This window comes from Giraffa tippelskirchi, chromosome 10 (assembly GCF_054371585.1).
Source record: "Giraffa tippelskirchi isolate mGirTip1 chromosome 10, T2T-mGirTip1v1.2.pri, whole genome shotgun sequence".
Classification (NCBI taxonomy): Eukaryota; Metazoa; Chordata; class Mammalia; order Artiodactyla; family Giraffidae; genus Giraffa; species Giraffa tippelskirchi.
Window position 1 is genome coordinate 149,149,964 of NC_137284.1, and position 16,647 is coordinate 149,166,610.

Consider the following 16,647-nt stretch of genomic DNA (forward strand, 5'->3'; position numbering starts at 1 on the left):
TGCAGATCCAGCGCCCCCCCCCGCCCCCGCCCCCGCACCCTCCAGATTCTCAGTTTGTCTTTCCCTCCACCCACTTTCTTCTCTTTTTCTCAGCTCACGCCCACCTTAATTCAAATCTGAGTGGGAACTAAAACAGTGGGTTTAGTTCCTAGAGTTGAAGCAGAAGAGCAGGGGAAGCGAGGGGGCGCGGGAGCCCCTGCCCTGCCCTGGGTACCAGTCGCGTTGCTCTCCGGCAGCCGGAGCCCGCACGCCCGCCCCGGGGTCTTAACACCCAGCTCCCGGCCGCCTGCCCCAGGCCCCGCCGGTTTTCATCCTCTGCGCCCACCTCCACCGGCCGGGCGCACGGGCGAGCCCCGCGCAGCCACCCGGCTCTCCCCCGCGCGCCCGGGGTAGCGCACTCGCCGCCGAGGTCCGGGAGGGCGGGCTAGGCGCCCCGGAAGAGAGGAGAGGGAGGGCGGCCGGAGGGGCCAGAGAGGGGCGGGCCGGGCTGGGAGGGACGCGGAGGGGGCGGGCCGGGCTGCGCTCGCTCCAGCCGCCGCTCGGGCGCAGAGCAGCGGGCGGCGAGCCCCGCGACCCAGCGCGGCGACGACGAGCGCGACGCGGGCCCCGCACCATCCCCGGCGCCCCGCCTCCGGAGCAGCTCTTGCCGCCGGCCGCCGCCCCCCGGCCGCCCCGCAGCCCTGAGACCCTCGGCGCAGTGTGGACCCTGGCCGCCGAGAGGAGGGAGTGGTCCCCGCGCCCGAGCGGAGACCCGGGCGGCGCCGGGCTAGCGCCCAGAGCCGCGGCTCCAGCGCGGGGCCTCGGGGAGGGCGCAGATCTGCGGAGCCTGCGGCCGGAGCGAAGGTGAGCCTGGGGGTCGCGGGCGGCGTTGGGGGGCGGGGGCTAGGGATGCAGGTGTGCAGAGGTCGAGAGGCCCTCCAGAGAGGGCCTCTGCTGATCCCGGGGTCCTCCTGCGGGGAGTGCTGAGTATCTCCCACCCCACGCGAGAGCGAGGTTTGTGATGGGTGCGTAACTGGCCCACCTGGCTCCCACCCCTCCCCTTCCTGTGCCCAGCCGTAGTGACACCCCCATAGCCCTGCTGCTGCTGCCCCCCACTGTGTTTCTGGAGACACTTGGTTGGTTCTGACATCGGGGGTCCTGAGCTAGGGGTCCCGGAGGAGGCGACTCCCAGCCTTCTGAAGAGGCTTGCCCACCCCCTCTGACTCCGGTGGCATCTCTCCAATCCCAGTGGAGCTGGGAGGAGCATGGAGGTTGAATGCGCACCTGCCCCCAGCTTCCCGCAGCCTATCCTGCCCCCCTTACCCCCATCACCACCCAGGAGCCCTGGAGTGGAGGGAAGCTGGGTTTCTGCTCCCCAGCCCTGAACCCCAACTTGCAACCAAAGTCACTGCTCCCTGCTCCCCGGACTCCACCCCCTCGCTTTACATCTGGGTGCGTGGCCCTGCCTGCCCAGCACCCGCACCCACCAATCTTGGCTGTCTGGCACCCTCTCTCCTCCCTTCCCTGGGGGAGCTGGCAGGGGCCCAGCCTAGCTGGTGTTGTAATGTCCCTGGCAGTGCCCAGGGAGAGAAGCGGCTGGGCCTGTTGCCAATCAGTTAACCCCGGGCCCTGCGCCCGCCTGGGCAACTTGATTCAGGCGCTAGAAAGGGGACATGCTGGTTTGGTGGGAAAGGAGCCCTGGGACGTGGGCAGTGCAGGGAAACTGCCCAAGTCATGGGCGTTGGGGCACTCAGATTTGCCAGGTACTGTTCAGAAGGACGGTTGGGCTTATTCAGGGCAGTGCACATTTTTGGTGCAGGAAGATCAGAGTGAGGGCTCCTGTGTACCCACCTAGTGGCCTGGGGAAGAGGACTCCTTCAGAGGCTATTGGTTCATGGGGGCGCAAGAAGATGGCCAGCACTGGCTGCTCTCATCAGAGCGTAGGGGAGCAACAGGCAGTGATGGGCTGAGCGTGGGAAGGGCGGGACCACCCCTCCTTCGAGCAGCATCAGCTGCCCTCCCAGCTGATCACTGTCTCCAGAGCTGGGCCCTGGGCCCTGTGTCCCCAGAGCACTTCCCACTAGGTGAAAAGGGGATGCTGAGGTCTAGGGGTGCTCTGAGCCTGAGGTTTCTCTTTCTCCGGGTTCCCCTTTTATCTTCCTCTCCAAGCCCAGGTGTTTCCACAGAAGCAGCTCCTGGGACAGAACACAGCTGAGACCCTGACTAGGGGCAGAGCAGGGACAGACCCAGGGTGAGAAGGTAGGGCTCATGGGTGTCTGCCACCAGCATGAGGACCACTTGGGATCCGCAGGGATGTGCCTGCTGTCACACACACACACACACACACACCCAGCACGTACTCTCCTGCTCCACACTTGGGATCTACAGGGATGTACCTGCTGTCACACACACATACAGACAGACACAGACACACATACACACACAGACACACACACACACACACCCCAGCACATACTCTCCTGCTCCACACGTGGGATCCGCAGGGATGTGCCTGCTGACACACACACTCACCCCTAGCATGTACTCTCCTGCTCCACACCCGTCTCACCTCATATACACTCCATTACACACTCTCACACTTGTGCTCACAGGCACTGGTCCTGGCGCTCATGGGCTTTCTTCCACCATCTTCCACTTACTCATCTCCCCTGCATATGTACCAATGGCCCCAACACCCTCCTTCATGCTCTTTTCCCGGGGCCACGCGTGCCCCCCCACCCCAGCATGGTACAAGCCCGAGTGGCTCATTCTAAGTGGCTGTCTGGCTAGACCCAGACACTGCCTGCATCTTAAAAGCCTCCCCCAGCTCCACAGCCAGCCAGGGAGTGGGAGGCACATTTCTCTGCATCTACGTGCTCTGGGGGACATTCTCTGGGGCTGCAGGCCTCCGGGGACCCAGCATGGTCCTCTGCTAGGTAATCCACACATTGGCTTCTCCGGCCCTGGGCGGCAGGGGCTAGAGGCACCGGAGGAAAGCCACCTCCTCACTGGGCTCTAGATGTCTCCTTAAAGGCCACCGGGAACGTTTTCAAGGCGGGTGGCCGGAGCTTGGAGAGACAGCTACCGAGCCCATATCCAAGGTGAAGATTAAGGGCAGAGGCTGCAGCATAAGCTGAGCAAGGATTATACTGGAATTTCCTGGGCGTTTAACAGCTGCAGAGCAGGACAGAGGACAGGGCCTGTGGTGCTGACCCCTCCCACGCCGGCCCTGCGGCTAACAGGTGTGCGGACCAGCTCAGCAACCACAGCAGACACACCAGCCACTTAAAACCATTGGCCCCTTTGCCCTCGGGACCTCGTCTCACCCTGCTGGCAGGCAGGCTGCTCTGCCTCCTTGGGTTCACTGTTCAGTGATGCCCCGTGTGGATTCTGAGCCTCTCTTTCTCTTTGAAGTTGCAGGCCTTGACATCATTGAAATATCATTGATGTCATCAGTGCTTGACATCATTGACAAACATGGCATTATCATGGGACAATTTGTTTCTTGGGAGAGAAGCTTAAAGGGATAAAAGTTATTTTGCTTTTATTGTTGACATTCTTTCACTCATTCGTTCCCAGATCCTACTGCCTCTCTAGATCTGCTTTCACCAAATATCTGAAAATTTCTAGATATTTTGAAACCTAACAGGCAAAGGTGGGGAGATAAATTGTGGCTCTGGGATGTTATACTAATCAAGGTTTTATAAATGTTTTCCTTTTTTGTTTAGATTCTAACTGTGAGATTTTGCTTTAATTATAGAAATAAGATATGCTCATTGTAACAAGAAAAACAATTCAAGTATGTATAAGAGACAGTTCATAAGAGCACTCCCCCATCCTCCATTTCTACCTCCTACAGTAACCAGTTTTAATGGCCCGATATATCTAGCCATACCTTCCTCCAAGCTCATTGGGCTTATATTACTTAATTTTTACAAATTTGCTTTATGAATCCAGGTGCATAAATTATATTTAAGTCAGCTTGGTTTGTTCATAAATTTTCACATTTAGCATTTTAATGTGAGCACAGTTAACTTTTTAAATTCTTACAGGTTTACTCATGTATTTTTAAATCTTTCATTTTTATAGAAAACGACTTGTAAGCTATGATTTATAAGCTAAGACTCTACACATCTTTAATCTTTGCCAGTTTGTGAAAACAAAATACAATCCCGATGTTATGAAACTGCCATGTTTTTTGTAAACTAAAAAAATGTAGCAAGCTTGTGGCTGTAGTGTTTCTACTGTATCCAAAAGATATAAAATGGTATAACCAGAAAAGGAGCTGAGACAAAAAAAAAAGATCTGGTCATGGAATGCAATTTTTATCACAAGAAACTTTGTCTAATCAGTCTCATTTTCTGAGCTATCATTTTACATCCACATTTCTGCTTCTCCTGGTGTTTTTATTTTTAAAGCCAGTACACATCTGAAATGTGAATGTTTTCCTGATGGAGATAAGTCTTCTGCTTTTTCAGAGGTTAGAGGATTTCTAAACCCTGACCGATTCCTCTCCTGAGCTGGAGAAGACAGAGAAATCTCAAACAGGTTGAAGGGAAGAGGATGAGGGGCCTGACCTTACGGAGGCCTGTCTCCCTCTGTGTGGCAGCCCGGATGTGATCGGCTGCTCCCAGGGCACCCTCCTGGACCAAACGCTGAAAGATGTCCTAGTCCTCAGCCATTGAAGGCACCTTTGAACATCAAGTTCTAAGTCCTGCCTGTTTTGTATTCCAGACATGTGATGGAGCTGCACATTCTTGTCACTTACATTTCTGCCTTTGAATCTTGTTTCAAAAGAATCTGCAGTGGCAGGAATTAGTTGACAGCAGTTTCTCCATATCTTGATAATGTTACCTCTATCCTTATTTTTATCCTTTCCATAGAGATACACTCAGTTTCTTTTTATACATTAAAAAATAAAAGACTTGGATTTATCTGGCTGGTTGGATACATAAGAGCCGACCTAACATCCTAGTCTCACTCAGCAACAATTTTTTTCTGAAGAAACTTACTTATAACCGTCCATCTTCTGGATTCGAATCTAAAAGAGAGCCTCATCAAACAGCAAAAGTACACTTCTGGGTACTTGAAAGTCCTCAACCATTTCTTTTTAATGAATACCTTTGTTCTTTGTAACATTTCAAAAAATTACTTGCAGCAATCTGCATGTGATGTCTCCACTTCATTGTTTTTTTCCTGATTCCTCTTGATGTTAGAGACTGAGTGGCTTTATAATTGCTTCTGCTCTTTTCTGGATCTTCTGGAGAGAGGCCAGCTTCATGTTGTCATCTAGATGCACACTAAAGCTATGCAGACACCCTAGCGTAGCCACAAGCTGTGTTACTTGTGTTGTGGGTCATCAGAGCAAATGCTTGGCCGTCCATCTTCTGGGATGTTCCATACTTCACAGCTGATGTGATTGGCATTGTGCATCTTGTTCTCTCATGTTTTGCTGTCTCTCCAAAAATTCACTGGGACATGTCCAAAGTGTTCATTATTCCTTCTCCATGATTATTTGTCTAGTTATAAGTTTAAGAAGACACCGTGCTTATAGTTTCTCCTTTGTACAGATTCCAGATTCCATCCGTGTTCTGACCGAAAGAGGCTGTTTTAAAGAATATCTGCTGGCCGAATGGTATAATAGCCTTCACTATTTAAAGACGTCTTGCTGGCATTTTCAGTTCTTGATAACAGCCTTCCTAAAGACTCTGGGGCAGAGAGTGGGACAGAATCTGACCTTCTCTAGTGTGTGAAGCCTGTCTTCAAATTAAGCCATTAAGATTGGGGGTGGGGTGGGGTGTACCCACAACATGAATTACTTTAGGACATTTCTTAAGCAGCCATTGCATTTTTTAAAGTCTTTTTTTGTGCAAAATTGCCATTTATTAGTTTTATGTTTGAACTTATGTAAGAGGACTGAAATACAGAAAGTATCAACATTTAAACAGCCATTGTCGATGGGACCACGCTTTTTACTTTACCGTCTCCTGGTTCTTCTTTGACACATTAATATAATCTGTGAATGATTTTTGTAGCATTTGGGACAGTATTTGCAAAGAACTTCTGCTTCTTAGTAAGAATCTGCTATATGGAAATGATTCTTTTTCCCCCCAGCTTTACTGAGACACAATTGACATATAATATTGTATAAGTTCAAGGTATACAAGGTGGAGATTTCCAAATGCTCCTTACTTGTCTCCATATGCCATAAACTGAACTCTTTATTTCTCATATGGTGTTCTAGAGGCATGAAAGGTAAATTTTAGTGGCCACTTGGTAGACATCCACTCATGTCAGGCCATGCAGATGCACAAATGGTGTCTTTTCATGAAAACCACCTGGAGATAATGCTGAAGGCTTCAGCCTACAGTGTAGCCAGCATAACTGAAAAAAATGAGATTGGTAGGAATCAAATCATGATTTTCACATTTATCAAAGTAAAATGTAGTTTAATAGTTTGGTCTCAGCTTCATTGTGAAATGTGTAATTTTTTGGTTCCAATTTCCAATTGGCTTTTATTTTTACTCTCAATCTTTTGAGTCTTTTGAGCAATGTGCCTCTTGTTTTCTTCTCAAGAGAAATCAATGGCCTCTGTTTCTCTTGTCCATGCAACTCACAGGCTTTTGAGACCCAGTCACAAGGAGAGAGATAGCTCTCCTTAGACCAACTGACCTTAGACCAACGAGCAAAGAAAGGTCTGAGCCTGTTTCCTTCACTGTGACCCTGCAGGCAGCCATGGCTCTTGGTCCTGTGTCTGTGAGCTGCAGTGTTGTGCTTCTAAAGGCTGGGGAATGTTTTATATAAAAACATAGCTTATCACATAGTCCTGAGAAACCATTTTGAGGGCATGAACACTATTTTGATTCATTTTACTAAATAGTTATTATTTTTAGGTAATAATAGGGCTTTCCTGGTGGCTCAGATGGTAAAGAATCTCTGTGCAGTGCAGGAGACCGGGTTCGATCCCTGGGTCAGGGAAGATGCCCTGGAGAAGGGAATGGCAACCTATTCCAGTATTCTTGCCTGGAGAATTCCATGGGCAGAGGAGCCTGGCAGGCTATATAGTCCACGGGGTCGCAAGGAGTCGGACTTGACTGAAAAACTAACACTTCCACTTTTCACTAAACAGTTATTATTTATAGATTTAAAATTTTGATGATTTCACTGAAAAATAATATACATGCAAGATTTTTATCATTAATAGTTTTATCTTAATTAATCAATTTATTTATGGCCATTTCCTTTGGCATGTAGGATCTTAGTTCCCCCACTAGGGATCAAACCCACACCCCCCTGCATTGGGAGCAAGGAGTCTTAACCCCTGGACTGCCAGGGAAGTCCCAAGATTTTAAACTGTAAAAACTAAAGGTTTATATAGCAACTTCCCATTAGCTATCTATTTTACATATGGTAATATATATGCTTCAGTGCTACTCTCTCAATTCCTCCCACCCTCTCCTTACCTCTCTGTGTCCAAAGTCTGTTCTCTATGTCTGCATCTCTATTCCTGCCCTGAAATAGGTTCATCAGTGCCATTTTTTGACATGGTACTCTGTGACAAGCTAGAGGGGTGGGATGGGGCGGTTTCTAGAGGGAGAGTACATGTGTATACTTATGGCTGATTCATTCAGGCAGAAATCAACACAGTATTGTAAAGGAATTATCCTCCAATTAAAAATAAATTTCTAAAAACTTAAAAAGGACAAGAAAAAAAAAGAAGATATGAGAGTAAATGTTTCTTGCATTATTCCTCATGCTTTCCCTCTCCCTTTCTTCCCAGATTTTGTCTACCTTTCTTTAAGATCCTTACATACATGTGTGTATGCTAAGTCACTTCAGTCGTGTCCAACTCTTTGCAACCCCGTGGACCATAGCCCACTCGGCTTCCCTGTCCATTGGATTCTCTAGGCAAGAATACTGGAGTGGGGTGCCATGCCCTCCTCCAGGGGATCTTCCCAACCCAGGGACTGAACCTGCATCTCTTTTGTCTCCTGTATTAGCAGACGGGTTCTTTACCACTACTGCCACCTGGGAAACCCCTTTACAAACCTATGTATTATATATGTAGGTCCTTCTTAAGTTACCAGTCAGGAGCATACTATATATGACTTTGCAATGGACTGTGTACTTTCACTTGGACATTATTTCCATATCAATACATAAACACTAGCCCTTATTCCTTTTGAAGGCTGTGCCATTATTTTTTAATCATCTTTCTATTGATGAACAGTTACTTTGCAGTATTTTCCCTTACCAACAATGATGCAATAAATATTCTTGTTTGAACATCTGTGCAAAGGGATCCAGCTATAGATACCTGAAGGACAAATTCTTAGAAGTGAAGCCGCTAGATAGACATCACCGATGGTCTTCCTAAGAGTATACACCAACTCGAACCCATAAGCATAGTTAATACAAGAGAGCCTATTTCTCATACATTCTCCAACTCAGGCATTGTTAATTTCATAGAACAAATGACATGCCTCCCTTTCATTGTGAGTAAGCTAGGGAGCATCTTTTCTTTTATATAAGGGCATACATTTATTTTTCTGTAAGCCAGAGAAAAAATGTGCCGCTTGGAGAGAGAGGACTTACATAGCTCCGTCCCTTCTCTATCCTGGCTGCTTTAACAGGCAGCATCTTTCTGCCTTTGTTCATTTTCATGTCTGCTCTCACACCCTCCCTCCCTCCATACCCCACAGCTCTCCTTCTGCGGTCCCTCTCGCTTCACTGCCTCTCTGAAATGTCCTAGAGTGTCCAAGTCTGATGGGGGTTGGGAGGTGTTGGGGAGAGGGGACCGCGTGTCCCCCCAGGGAAGAAGTAGCTTGTAACTCCCCTGCTTTTAATGGGAAGCATCTTCTGACTTTCTATACAGGGTGGCCTTAGGAGGAAGGGAGGAGAATAAATGAAGAGAAAGAACTTGAATAGCTCCTTCCAGAAGAAAAGGGGTACAACTGGCTCAGGGCTACCCTGCCCTCTAAGTTGTTTTGTTGTCAGCTCAGTCATGTCCAGCTCTTTTGCGACCCCATGGACTGTAGCCCGCCAGACTCCTCTGTCCATGGAGATTTCCCAGGCAAGAATACTGGAGTGGGTTGCCATTTCCTTCTCCAGGGGATCTTGCTGACCCAGGAATCAAACCCGCGTCTCCTGCTTTGCAGGCAGATTCTTTATCACTGTGCCACCTGGATCAGGCAGGGCCATGAGCAACAGATGCTCAGGGATGGGTCATCTACACAGTGTAGGAGGTAGACCAACTGGGCACGTGGTCCCCTAAGATGGTGGACTTGACACAGGTCAGGAGAGATTCGGCTTCCTGCTGGCCCCACCCGTGGTTGGTGCTGGGGCACTTTGAGAGCTTCAGGCGGAGACCCAGGGCCAGGTTTTGGAGGCTGTACCAACTGTGAAGCAATGCAGTTACTTCTCACTGGTCTCTTCTGTTCCTTTGTACCTGGAAGCAAGCTTGGCTTACAGACTCCAGCCTCACAAAGCGGCAGCCCCACCTGGGAGCAGGGTGGCGGCCAGGGCCATGGTGGGAGCCCTGAAGATGCCTCATGGCTGCTGAGGAGGCTGCCCCATCAGGGAGCAGAGCAGCGGGCATGGTTGGCAGCCTGTGGGTTCTAGCGCTGGTGTCCTCAGTCCTGGCTCTGGAAGGTAAGCAGGGAGGGGAGACGGAAGAAGCCCCGCCTGCCAGTAGAGACCCAGCACATGTGGGAAGTGGGAAAGATTCAGAAGAGAGTGAGACATCAAGAGAGGACAAGGGACGGGGAAGGTTTCAGAGAAAGGGCTCCCGAGAGACAGTCGGGCTCTTGTCGGTCAGTTAAATGAACCTGGGAGGGAAATCCCCTTTCCAGTGGGGCTGGGGTGGGCTTAGCCCTGCCGGCTGAAGGCCTGGCCGCTGTGTGTCCCTTCTTGTCTCTGGGCAGAGGTGTTGCTGGACACCACTGGAGAGACATCTGAGATTGGCTGGCTCACCTACCCACCAGGTGGGGTGAGTATCACTCTTGCATTCTGAGCCCGCCGCCCCTCCCCCTGCCCCAATCAGGAGCTTGGTGATTTGTGGGGAGGAAACCCTCACCGGAGATGGCTGGGCTAAGAGGTCTGCCCTCCAGAGGAAGAGAACTTGCGGGCATCCTCACATCCTTTACATGTGGTTAATTCTAAGATGGGCTGGAAGGGATATGCCCCGCCTCCCTGCCCCCTACCGACCCAGGAGCCGCTAACCGCGCCTCTGTGGTTCCTCCCCGCAGTGGGATGAAGTGAGTGTTCTGGACGACCAGCGACGCCTGACTCGGACCTTCGAGGCATGCCACGTGGCCGGGGCCGCTCCAGGCCCAGGGCAGGACAACTGGCTGCAGACACACTTTGTGGAGCGGCGAGGGGCCCAGCGGGCGCACATCCGATTACACTTCTCTGTGCGGGCCTGCTCCAGCCTGGGCGTGGCGGGGGGCACCTGCCGGGAGACATTCACGCTTTACTACCGCCAGGCCGAGGAGCCCGACGGCCCCGACAGCATCTCCTCCTGGCACCTCAAACGCTGGACCAAGGTGGACACGATCGCGGCGGATGAGAGTTTTCCCGCCTCCTCGGCCTGGGCGGTGGGCCCCCCTCGGGCTGGGCAGCGGGCGGGGCTGCAGCTGAATGTCAAGGAGCGGAGCTTCGGGCCCTTGACCCAGCGCGGCTTCTACGTGGCCTTCCAGGACACCGGGGCCTGCCTGGCCCTCGTGGCAGTCAAGCTCTTCTCCTACGCCTGCCCCTCGGTGCTCCGTGCCTTCGCCTCCTTTCCTGAGACGCAGGCCAGTGGGGCCGGGGGGGCCTCCCTTGTGGCGGCTGTGGGCACCTGTGTGGCGCACGCGGAGCCGGAGGAGGATGGAGCAGGGGGCCAGGCAGCGGGCAGCCCCCCCAGGCTGCACTGCAACGGGGAGGGCAAGTGGATGGTTGCTGTCGGGGGCTGCCGCTGCCAGCCGGGGCACCAGCCTGCGCGGGGAGACAAGGCCTGCCAAGGTGAGATCCCAGCTCCCTTGCACTTGAGATCTCTCCTGAACGGGTCCACACTTCATTTTGTCCCCCCCCCCAAAAAAATGTCAACAATAAGCTGTTTTAGGAAAGGACCCTTGTTTTCTCCGGATTTATTTCCTAAAGCACCCAGGCTTGCTTTCATCCACTCACCTGAAATTTCTGGAACCTTCTGGAGAATTCCACAGCACTTGCTGGGGCTCCCAGGGCTACAGGCCTGTGCAGGGATGGAGATGAAAGGCATTGAACTCCTGGGCTGTCCTGGGATGGGGCCCTTTGTCTGCATTTGCTGTCTAACTAGGGATGGATCATCCTGTGGCCAGGATCGTCCCGGGAGGCGTTGGGTACAACTGAACAGGGTGATTCTGCTGCGAGTGCAGGCTGCAGGTAGCTCTGCAGAGGGAGGCTGCAAAGGCAGGCCAGGCCCTGCCTCTAGTGCCTGGCCTGCCGAAGCCCCCACATGACTTTTTCCATCAATGGAAATGTAATTCCGCCCCCAGCAAAATGGCAGAAGTAGTGTCAGGATATGGCCAAAGGAGGTGGAGAGGGAGGAGTGGGGTGAGGAGCAGAGGCAGATCTGGAGAGGAACGGCAGGGGGGGATGGCTGTGCCGGTGTTGGGGGTGCTCAGGATGGCAGAGTGGGCCTGAGGCCGCTCCCTCCTCTGCCCCTCAGCCTGCCCTCGGGGGTCCTACAAAGCCTTGGCTGGGAATGCCCCCTGCTCACCATGCCCTGCCCGCAGCCACGCCCCGGACCCTGCGGCCCCTGTGTGCCCCTGCCTGGAGGGCTTCTTCCGGGCCAGTTCAGACCCCCCAGAAGCCCCCTGCACTGGTGAGTCCCCCACCCACCCCAGGGACAGAATCAGGATGCAGTGGGGCCGGGAGAGGGTGAGCCTGAGGGCACACGGGGTGGCTGGTTGGCATTTGCAGTGACTTTTTCCTCCTCTGTCCTTGCTTTCCTTCCCCGCCACCTTTCCCTGACTGCTCCCCTCCCGGCCCACCTGCTTCCTCCCTCCACTGTCTCCTTCCTCCTTCCGTCCCCCATCACCCCCGCCCCGCAACTCCCCGCTCCCTGGCCCTTGTCCACCCCATGCGTGTGGTCCCCCCAGCCCCCCCATCAGCCCCCCAGCAGCTGTGGTTCGAGGTGCAGGGCTCTGCCCTCATGCTGCACTGGCGCCTGCCTCAGGAGCTAGGGGGCCGCGGGGACCTGCTCTTCAACGTCGTGTGCAAGGAGTGTGGAGGGGCCGGGGGCCAGGGCCCTTGTCGCCGCTGTAGGGATGAGGTGCATTTCGACCCCCGCCAGAGGGGCCTGACTGAGAGCCGCGTGCTCGTCGGGGGGCTGCGGCCACACGTACCCTACATCCTGGAGGTGCAGGCTGTCAACGGGGTGTCAGAGCTCAGCCCCGACGCTCCCCAGGCTGCAGCCATCAATGTAAGCACCAGCCACGCAGGTGAGCCTCAGCCGCCCCTAAGCTTCCAGTCACCTCCTTAGAACCGCCCCCCCCCGCCCCACTCCTGCTCTCCAGCCCCTGGAAACCCCACTAACGTCACCCCCACACCAGTTCCCTCTGCAGTCCCTGCCGTGCACCAGGTGAGTCGCGCCTCCAACAGCATCACCGTGTCCTGGCCGCAGCCTGACCAGACCAACGGAAACATCCTGGACTATCAGCTCCGCTACTATGACCAGGTGGGGAGCAGAGGGCGCCCCTGGTGGGGCTGGTGGGAGGTTCCAGGGGCTCCCCAGTGGGGCGAGAGGTTGGGGGACTGGAGGGGTGCCTCAGGGCCCTGCAGCCAGGGAGTGAGGAATGTGGGAGGCTGGCGGGGGGACTGGGACCCCACGGCCAGCAGGGAGTGAGTGGCTGTCACCACCCCCCTCCCACGCCAGGCAGAAGATGAATCCCACTCCTTCACCCTGACCAGTGAGACCAACACGGCCACCGTGACCAAGCTGAGCCCTGGCCACATCTACGGCTTCCAGGTGCGGGCGCGGACAGCTGCTGGCCATGGTCCCTACGGGGGCAAGGTCTACTTCCAGACGCTGCCTCAAGGTGAGAGGAGGCCTGGGTGGGGTGGGGGCGGCCCAAAGGGATGGTGAGGAGGGGTCTGGGGACCATCTAGACCTTGCACCTTCACCCCGATCCTCCAGACTAGGAGAGTGTCTGCCCCTTGATCTTCGGTTCTGTGTGGGGAGGGGGTACATGAGGGAAGGATGCTCTGGCATGTGAGATCTAACTCACCTGTGCCCCTGGGCGGCTGGTTCTCCAGGTGAGCTGTCCACTCAACTTCCCGAGAGACTCTCCTTGGTGGTTGGGTCCATCCTGGGGGCGCTGGCCTTCCTTCTGCTGGCGGCCATCACCGTGCTGGCTCTCGTCTTCCGGAGGTGAGCCCTTCCCTGCCACGGCCGGGTACCACTCCCTCCACATGGCCCCAAGTCCTGACGGAGTTCCCCGGGGAAACCCCCCTCAGCACCCTCTACCCTCATCAGCCCCCGGCCCCTGGGTCTGGCTGTCTCCCTCCTGCCCCGGAGCCCTGGCAGGACCTTGGCCTCGGCGGGGTGCACTGGGAGGGGACGGGCCGGAGTGTGACTGTAGGACTGTGGTTTTTGTCCCTCAGGAAGCGGCGTGGAACCGGCTACATGGAGCAACTGCAGCAATACAGCAGCCCAGGTAGGGGTGGGGCTGGGAAGTGGGGGCAGGGGAGTTGGAATCAGAACGGCCTGAGAAGGAAGGATGAAGACCCCAGAGGTGGGGCAGGAGGGGGCGGAGGAATGGGGCAGTGTGTCCGGGACAGCTGAGAACTGTCCAGGGGTACCCCCAGGTGGGGCCTGGCCCCTCAGGTTGCAGGCAGCTCCTTGGCGCCATCTTTGGAAGTGAGAGAGCAAGCCTGGGGTGTGTGGGCACGTCCCCTCGTCATGGACCACCCCCCTCCATGCCTGCAGGGCTCGGGGTGAAGTACTACATCGACCCCTCCACCTACGAGGACCCCTGCCAGGCCATCCGAGAATTTGCCCGGGAGGTCGACCCCACGTACATCAAGATCGAGGAGGTCATTGGGGCAGGTACTGCGTGGGGTCAGAGGAGGGCATGGAGGGTCCCTTCTGAACAGGGTAGGACACCTCGAGTCCTTCCTGGGGACCGCCCCCCAGCCTACACCTGCTCCCCCAGGCTCCTTCGGGGAGGTGCGCCGGGGCCGCCTGCAGCCCCGGGGACGGCGGGAGCAGGCCGTGGCCATCCAGGCCCTGTGGACCGGAGGCGCCGAGAGTTTGCAGATGGCCTTTCTCGGCCAGGCCGCCATGCTGGGGCAGTTTCAGCACCCCAACATCCTGCGGCTGGAGGGCGTGGTCACCAGGAGCCGGCCCTTCATGGTGCTGACGGAACTCATGGAGCTGGGTCCCCTGGACAGCTTCCTGAGGGTCAGTCAGGCTGGTGGTGAGGCGGTGCTGGAGGGGGGAGGCTTGGGCCGGGAAAGTGGGCAGTTCTCAGCTGTCTGGGACCCACAGCCCCATACCTCTGCTCCCTTCTGCCCCTGCTTCAGCCTTTATTCGCAGGCCATTCTGGTTCCAAATGGCCCTTGCCCTTGGGTGCCAGTGTGTCTGTGTGATGTGTCCAGGTTCCCCCCCATCTTTTGGTGACCTCTGCCCCCCCCCACCGTCCCCCAGCAGCGGGAGGGCCAGTTCAGCAGCCTGCAGCTGGTGGCCATGCAACGGGGCGTGGCCGCTGCCATGCAGTACCTGTCCAGCTTCGCCTTCGTGCACCGCGCGCTCTCTGCCCACAGCGTGCTGGTGAACAGCCACCTGGTATGCAAAGTGGCTCGTCTCGGCCACAGTCCTCAGGTGAGAGCGCAGCCTTGGGGGGCCCGGCCTCCCTGGGGTGGGGGGTGCTGGAGGACAAGCTGGGACCAGGGGTGGTGGATGCCTCGGGTGGCGTACCTTCGAGTCTGAAGGGGTGGAGCTCACCTATGTGATGGAGCGAACCCTGGACAAAGGGGCACAGCGGGACATCAGGGATGGACTAAGGACACTGAGGAAGAAAGGGGAGTCCTCCTAGAACCACCTCCTGCCCTTCCCTAATGCTGACCAGTGTCAGGGTCCCTGGGTACAAATCCACACACCACCCCCAAGCTCTGTGACTTTGCACAGGTTTGTATTTCTCTACGTCTCAGCCTCTGTACCTGCAAGATGGAGATAATGCCATCGGTGATACAGGGTCATTACGGGGTTAAACAAGGTGCTTGCTGTGAAACCCTTGATACACATCTGAGCACGTAGTAGTTGATCAGTAACTAGGACCTTGGCTCTGATTATTGCTCTTGTTACTTTCAACCCCACCCCTCAGGGCCCAAGTTGTATGCTTCGCTGGGCAGCCCCAGAGGTCATCGCACATGGGAAACATACAACATCCAGTGATGTCTGGAGCTTTGGGATAGTGATGTGGGAAGTGATGAGTTATGGAGAGCGGCCCTACTGGGACATGAGTGACCAGGAGGTGAGCTCATGACCTGGAACCCCTGTCCGTCCAACCCACCAGCCTCACAGACTCAAACATTCTAAGCCCTCCATCCTGGAATACATTCACATTCTAAGATCTCATGGGTCTCATTTTCCATGTTTAAGTTCCTTTCTAACCTCATGCTTACCTAAAGATACATTCCTTTCCACTAGCAATATCCTCAAAGCACCATATTCTTCCTCTAATCCTCAGGTGCTAAATGCAATAGAGCAGGAATTCCGGCTGCCTCCGCCTCCAGGCTGTCCTCCTGGACTTCACCTGCTTATGCTGGACACTTGGCAGAAGGATCGTACCCAGCGACCTCACTTTGACCAGCTGGTGGCCGCATTTGACAAGATGATCCGCAAGCCAGACACTCTGCAGGCTGGCGGGAGCCCTGGGGACAGGTCTGGATCTTTGGCACTAGAGCCCGGGAGAGCCAGGGAGGGCTGATGCAGACCCAAAAAGGAAACTGAGGAGAGGGGAAAAGGAGGAAGAGGAGACTTTGACTTGCCTGGCCCTCCTGCCCAGACCTTCCCAGGCCCTGCTGAATCCTGTGGCCCTGGACTTTCCATCTCTGGACTCCCCCCAGGCCTGGCTCTCGGCCATCGGCCTGGAGTGCTACCGGGACAACTTCTCCCAGTCTGGCCTCTGCACCTTTGGTGACGTGGCTCAGCTCAGCCTGGAGTAAGCCGGAGGGGTCGGGGACGGGAGCCTCAGCCCAGGGCCAGGGGTGGGGCCTGGGGTCTTGGAGACACGGGCCCCAATTCTTTTTCCCTTCTGTCCCCCACTAGAGACCTGCCCGCCCTGGGTGTCACCCTGGCTGGCCACCAGAAGAAGCTGTTACACCACATTCAGCTCCTGCAGCAGCACTTGAGGCCGCCAGGCCCCGTGGAAGTCTGAGGTCTGGGCGGGAAGCTACGACGTGAGGATGCCCATAACGAAGTCCTGGATGAGGGTCCCAGGGGGGCCAAGGGAGATGTGAGCCCAGCTCCACGCCCACCAGCCACACACTAAACCCAACCCTTGGGATGCCTCCCTCCCCAGTCCTCCACTGCCCTCCCCACATTAAAGGGAAAGAAGGGATTTTGCACGTCAGAGGTGTGGTGAGGCCCCGCGGTCTGCATGGCAGGATGGAAGGGGCGGGAGACCCCACCGCAGAGAAGGCTGC

The 16,647-nt window shown here is 55.2% G+C and overlaps 1 protein-coding gene across 3 annotated transcripts; it reads left to right on the forward strand.

Moving 5' to 3' along the window:
- The first annotated feature begins 161 nt into the window (after positions 1-161).
- Positions 162-16,562, forward strand: EPHB6 (EPH receptor B6). Of its 3 annotated transcripts, none has more exons than XM_081534428.1 (17): positions 162-843; positions 9,439-9,630; positions 9,903-9,967; positions 10,227-10,980; positions 11,666-11,821; positions 12,099-12,440; positions 12,552-12,676; positions 12,875-13,037; positions 13,255-13,369; positions 13,603-13,655; positions 13,928-14,047; positions 14,154-14,401; positions 14,648-14,821; positions 15,324-15,473; positions 15,690-15,883; positions 16,008-16,163; positions 16,271-16,562. In XM_081534428.1, exons 2-17 carry the CDS (start codon positions 9,531-9,533, stop codon positions 16,377-16,379), a joined length of 3,024 nt encoding a protein of 1,007 aa, XP_081390554.1. In that variant the 5' UTR covers positions 162-843; positions 9,439-9,530; the 3' UTR covers positions 16,380-16,562. The 3 variants fall into 3 exon arrangements, with proteins under 3 accessions (XP_081390554.1, XP_081390553.1, XP_081390555.1); XM_081534427.1 differs by having other exon boundaries at positions 494-843; positions 9,435-9,630; XM_081534429.1 differs by lacking the exon at positions 9,439-9,630 and having other exon boundaries at positions 548-843.
- The last annotated feature ends 85 nt before the right edge of the window (positions 16,563-16,647 follow it).

What these genes read in the sequence shown, in the direction of transcription:
- EPHB6 (XM_081534428.1), top strand. Translation starts at nt 9,531, where the DNA reads ATGGCTGCTGAGGAGGCTGCCCCATCAGGGAGCAGAGCAGCGGGCATG. An exon ending in CTCAGTCCTGGCTCTGGAAG is followed by an intron (nt 9,631 to 9,902) that starts GTAAGCAGGGAG and finishes GTCTCTGGGCAG; the next exon opens with AGGTGTTGCTGGACACCACT. An exon ending in CCCTGGACAGCTTCCTGAGG is followed by an intron (nt 14,402 to 14,647) that starts GTCAGTCAGGCT and finishes ACCGTCCCCCAG; the next exon opens with CAGCGGGAGGGCCAGTTCAG.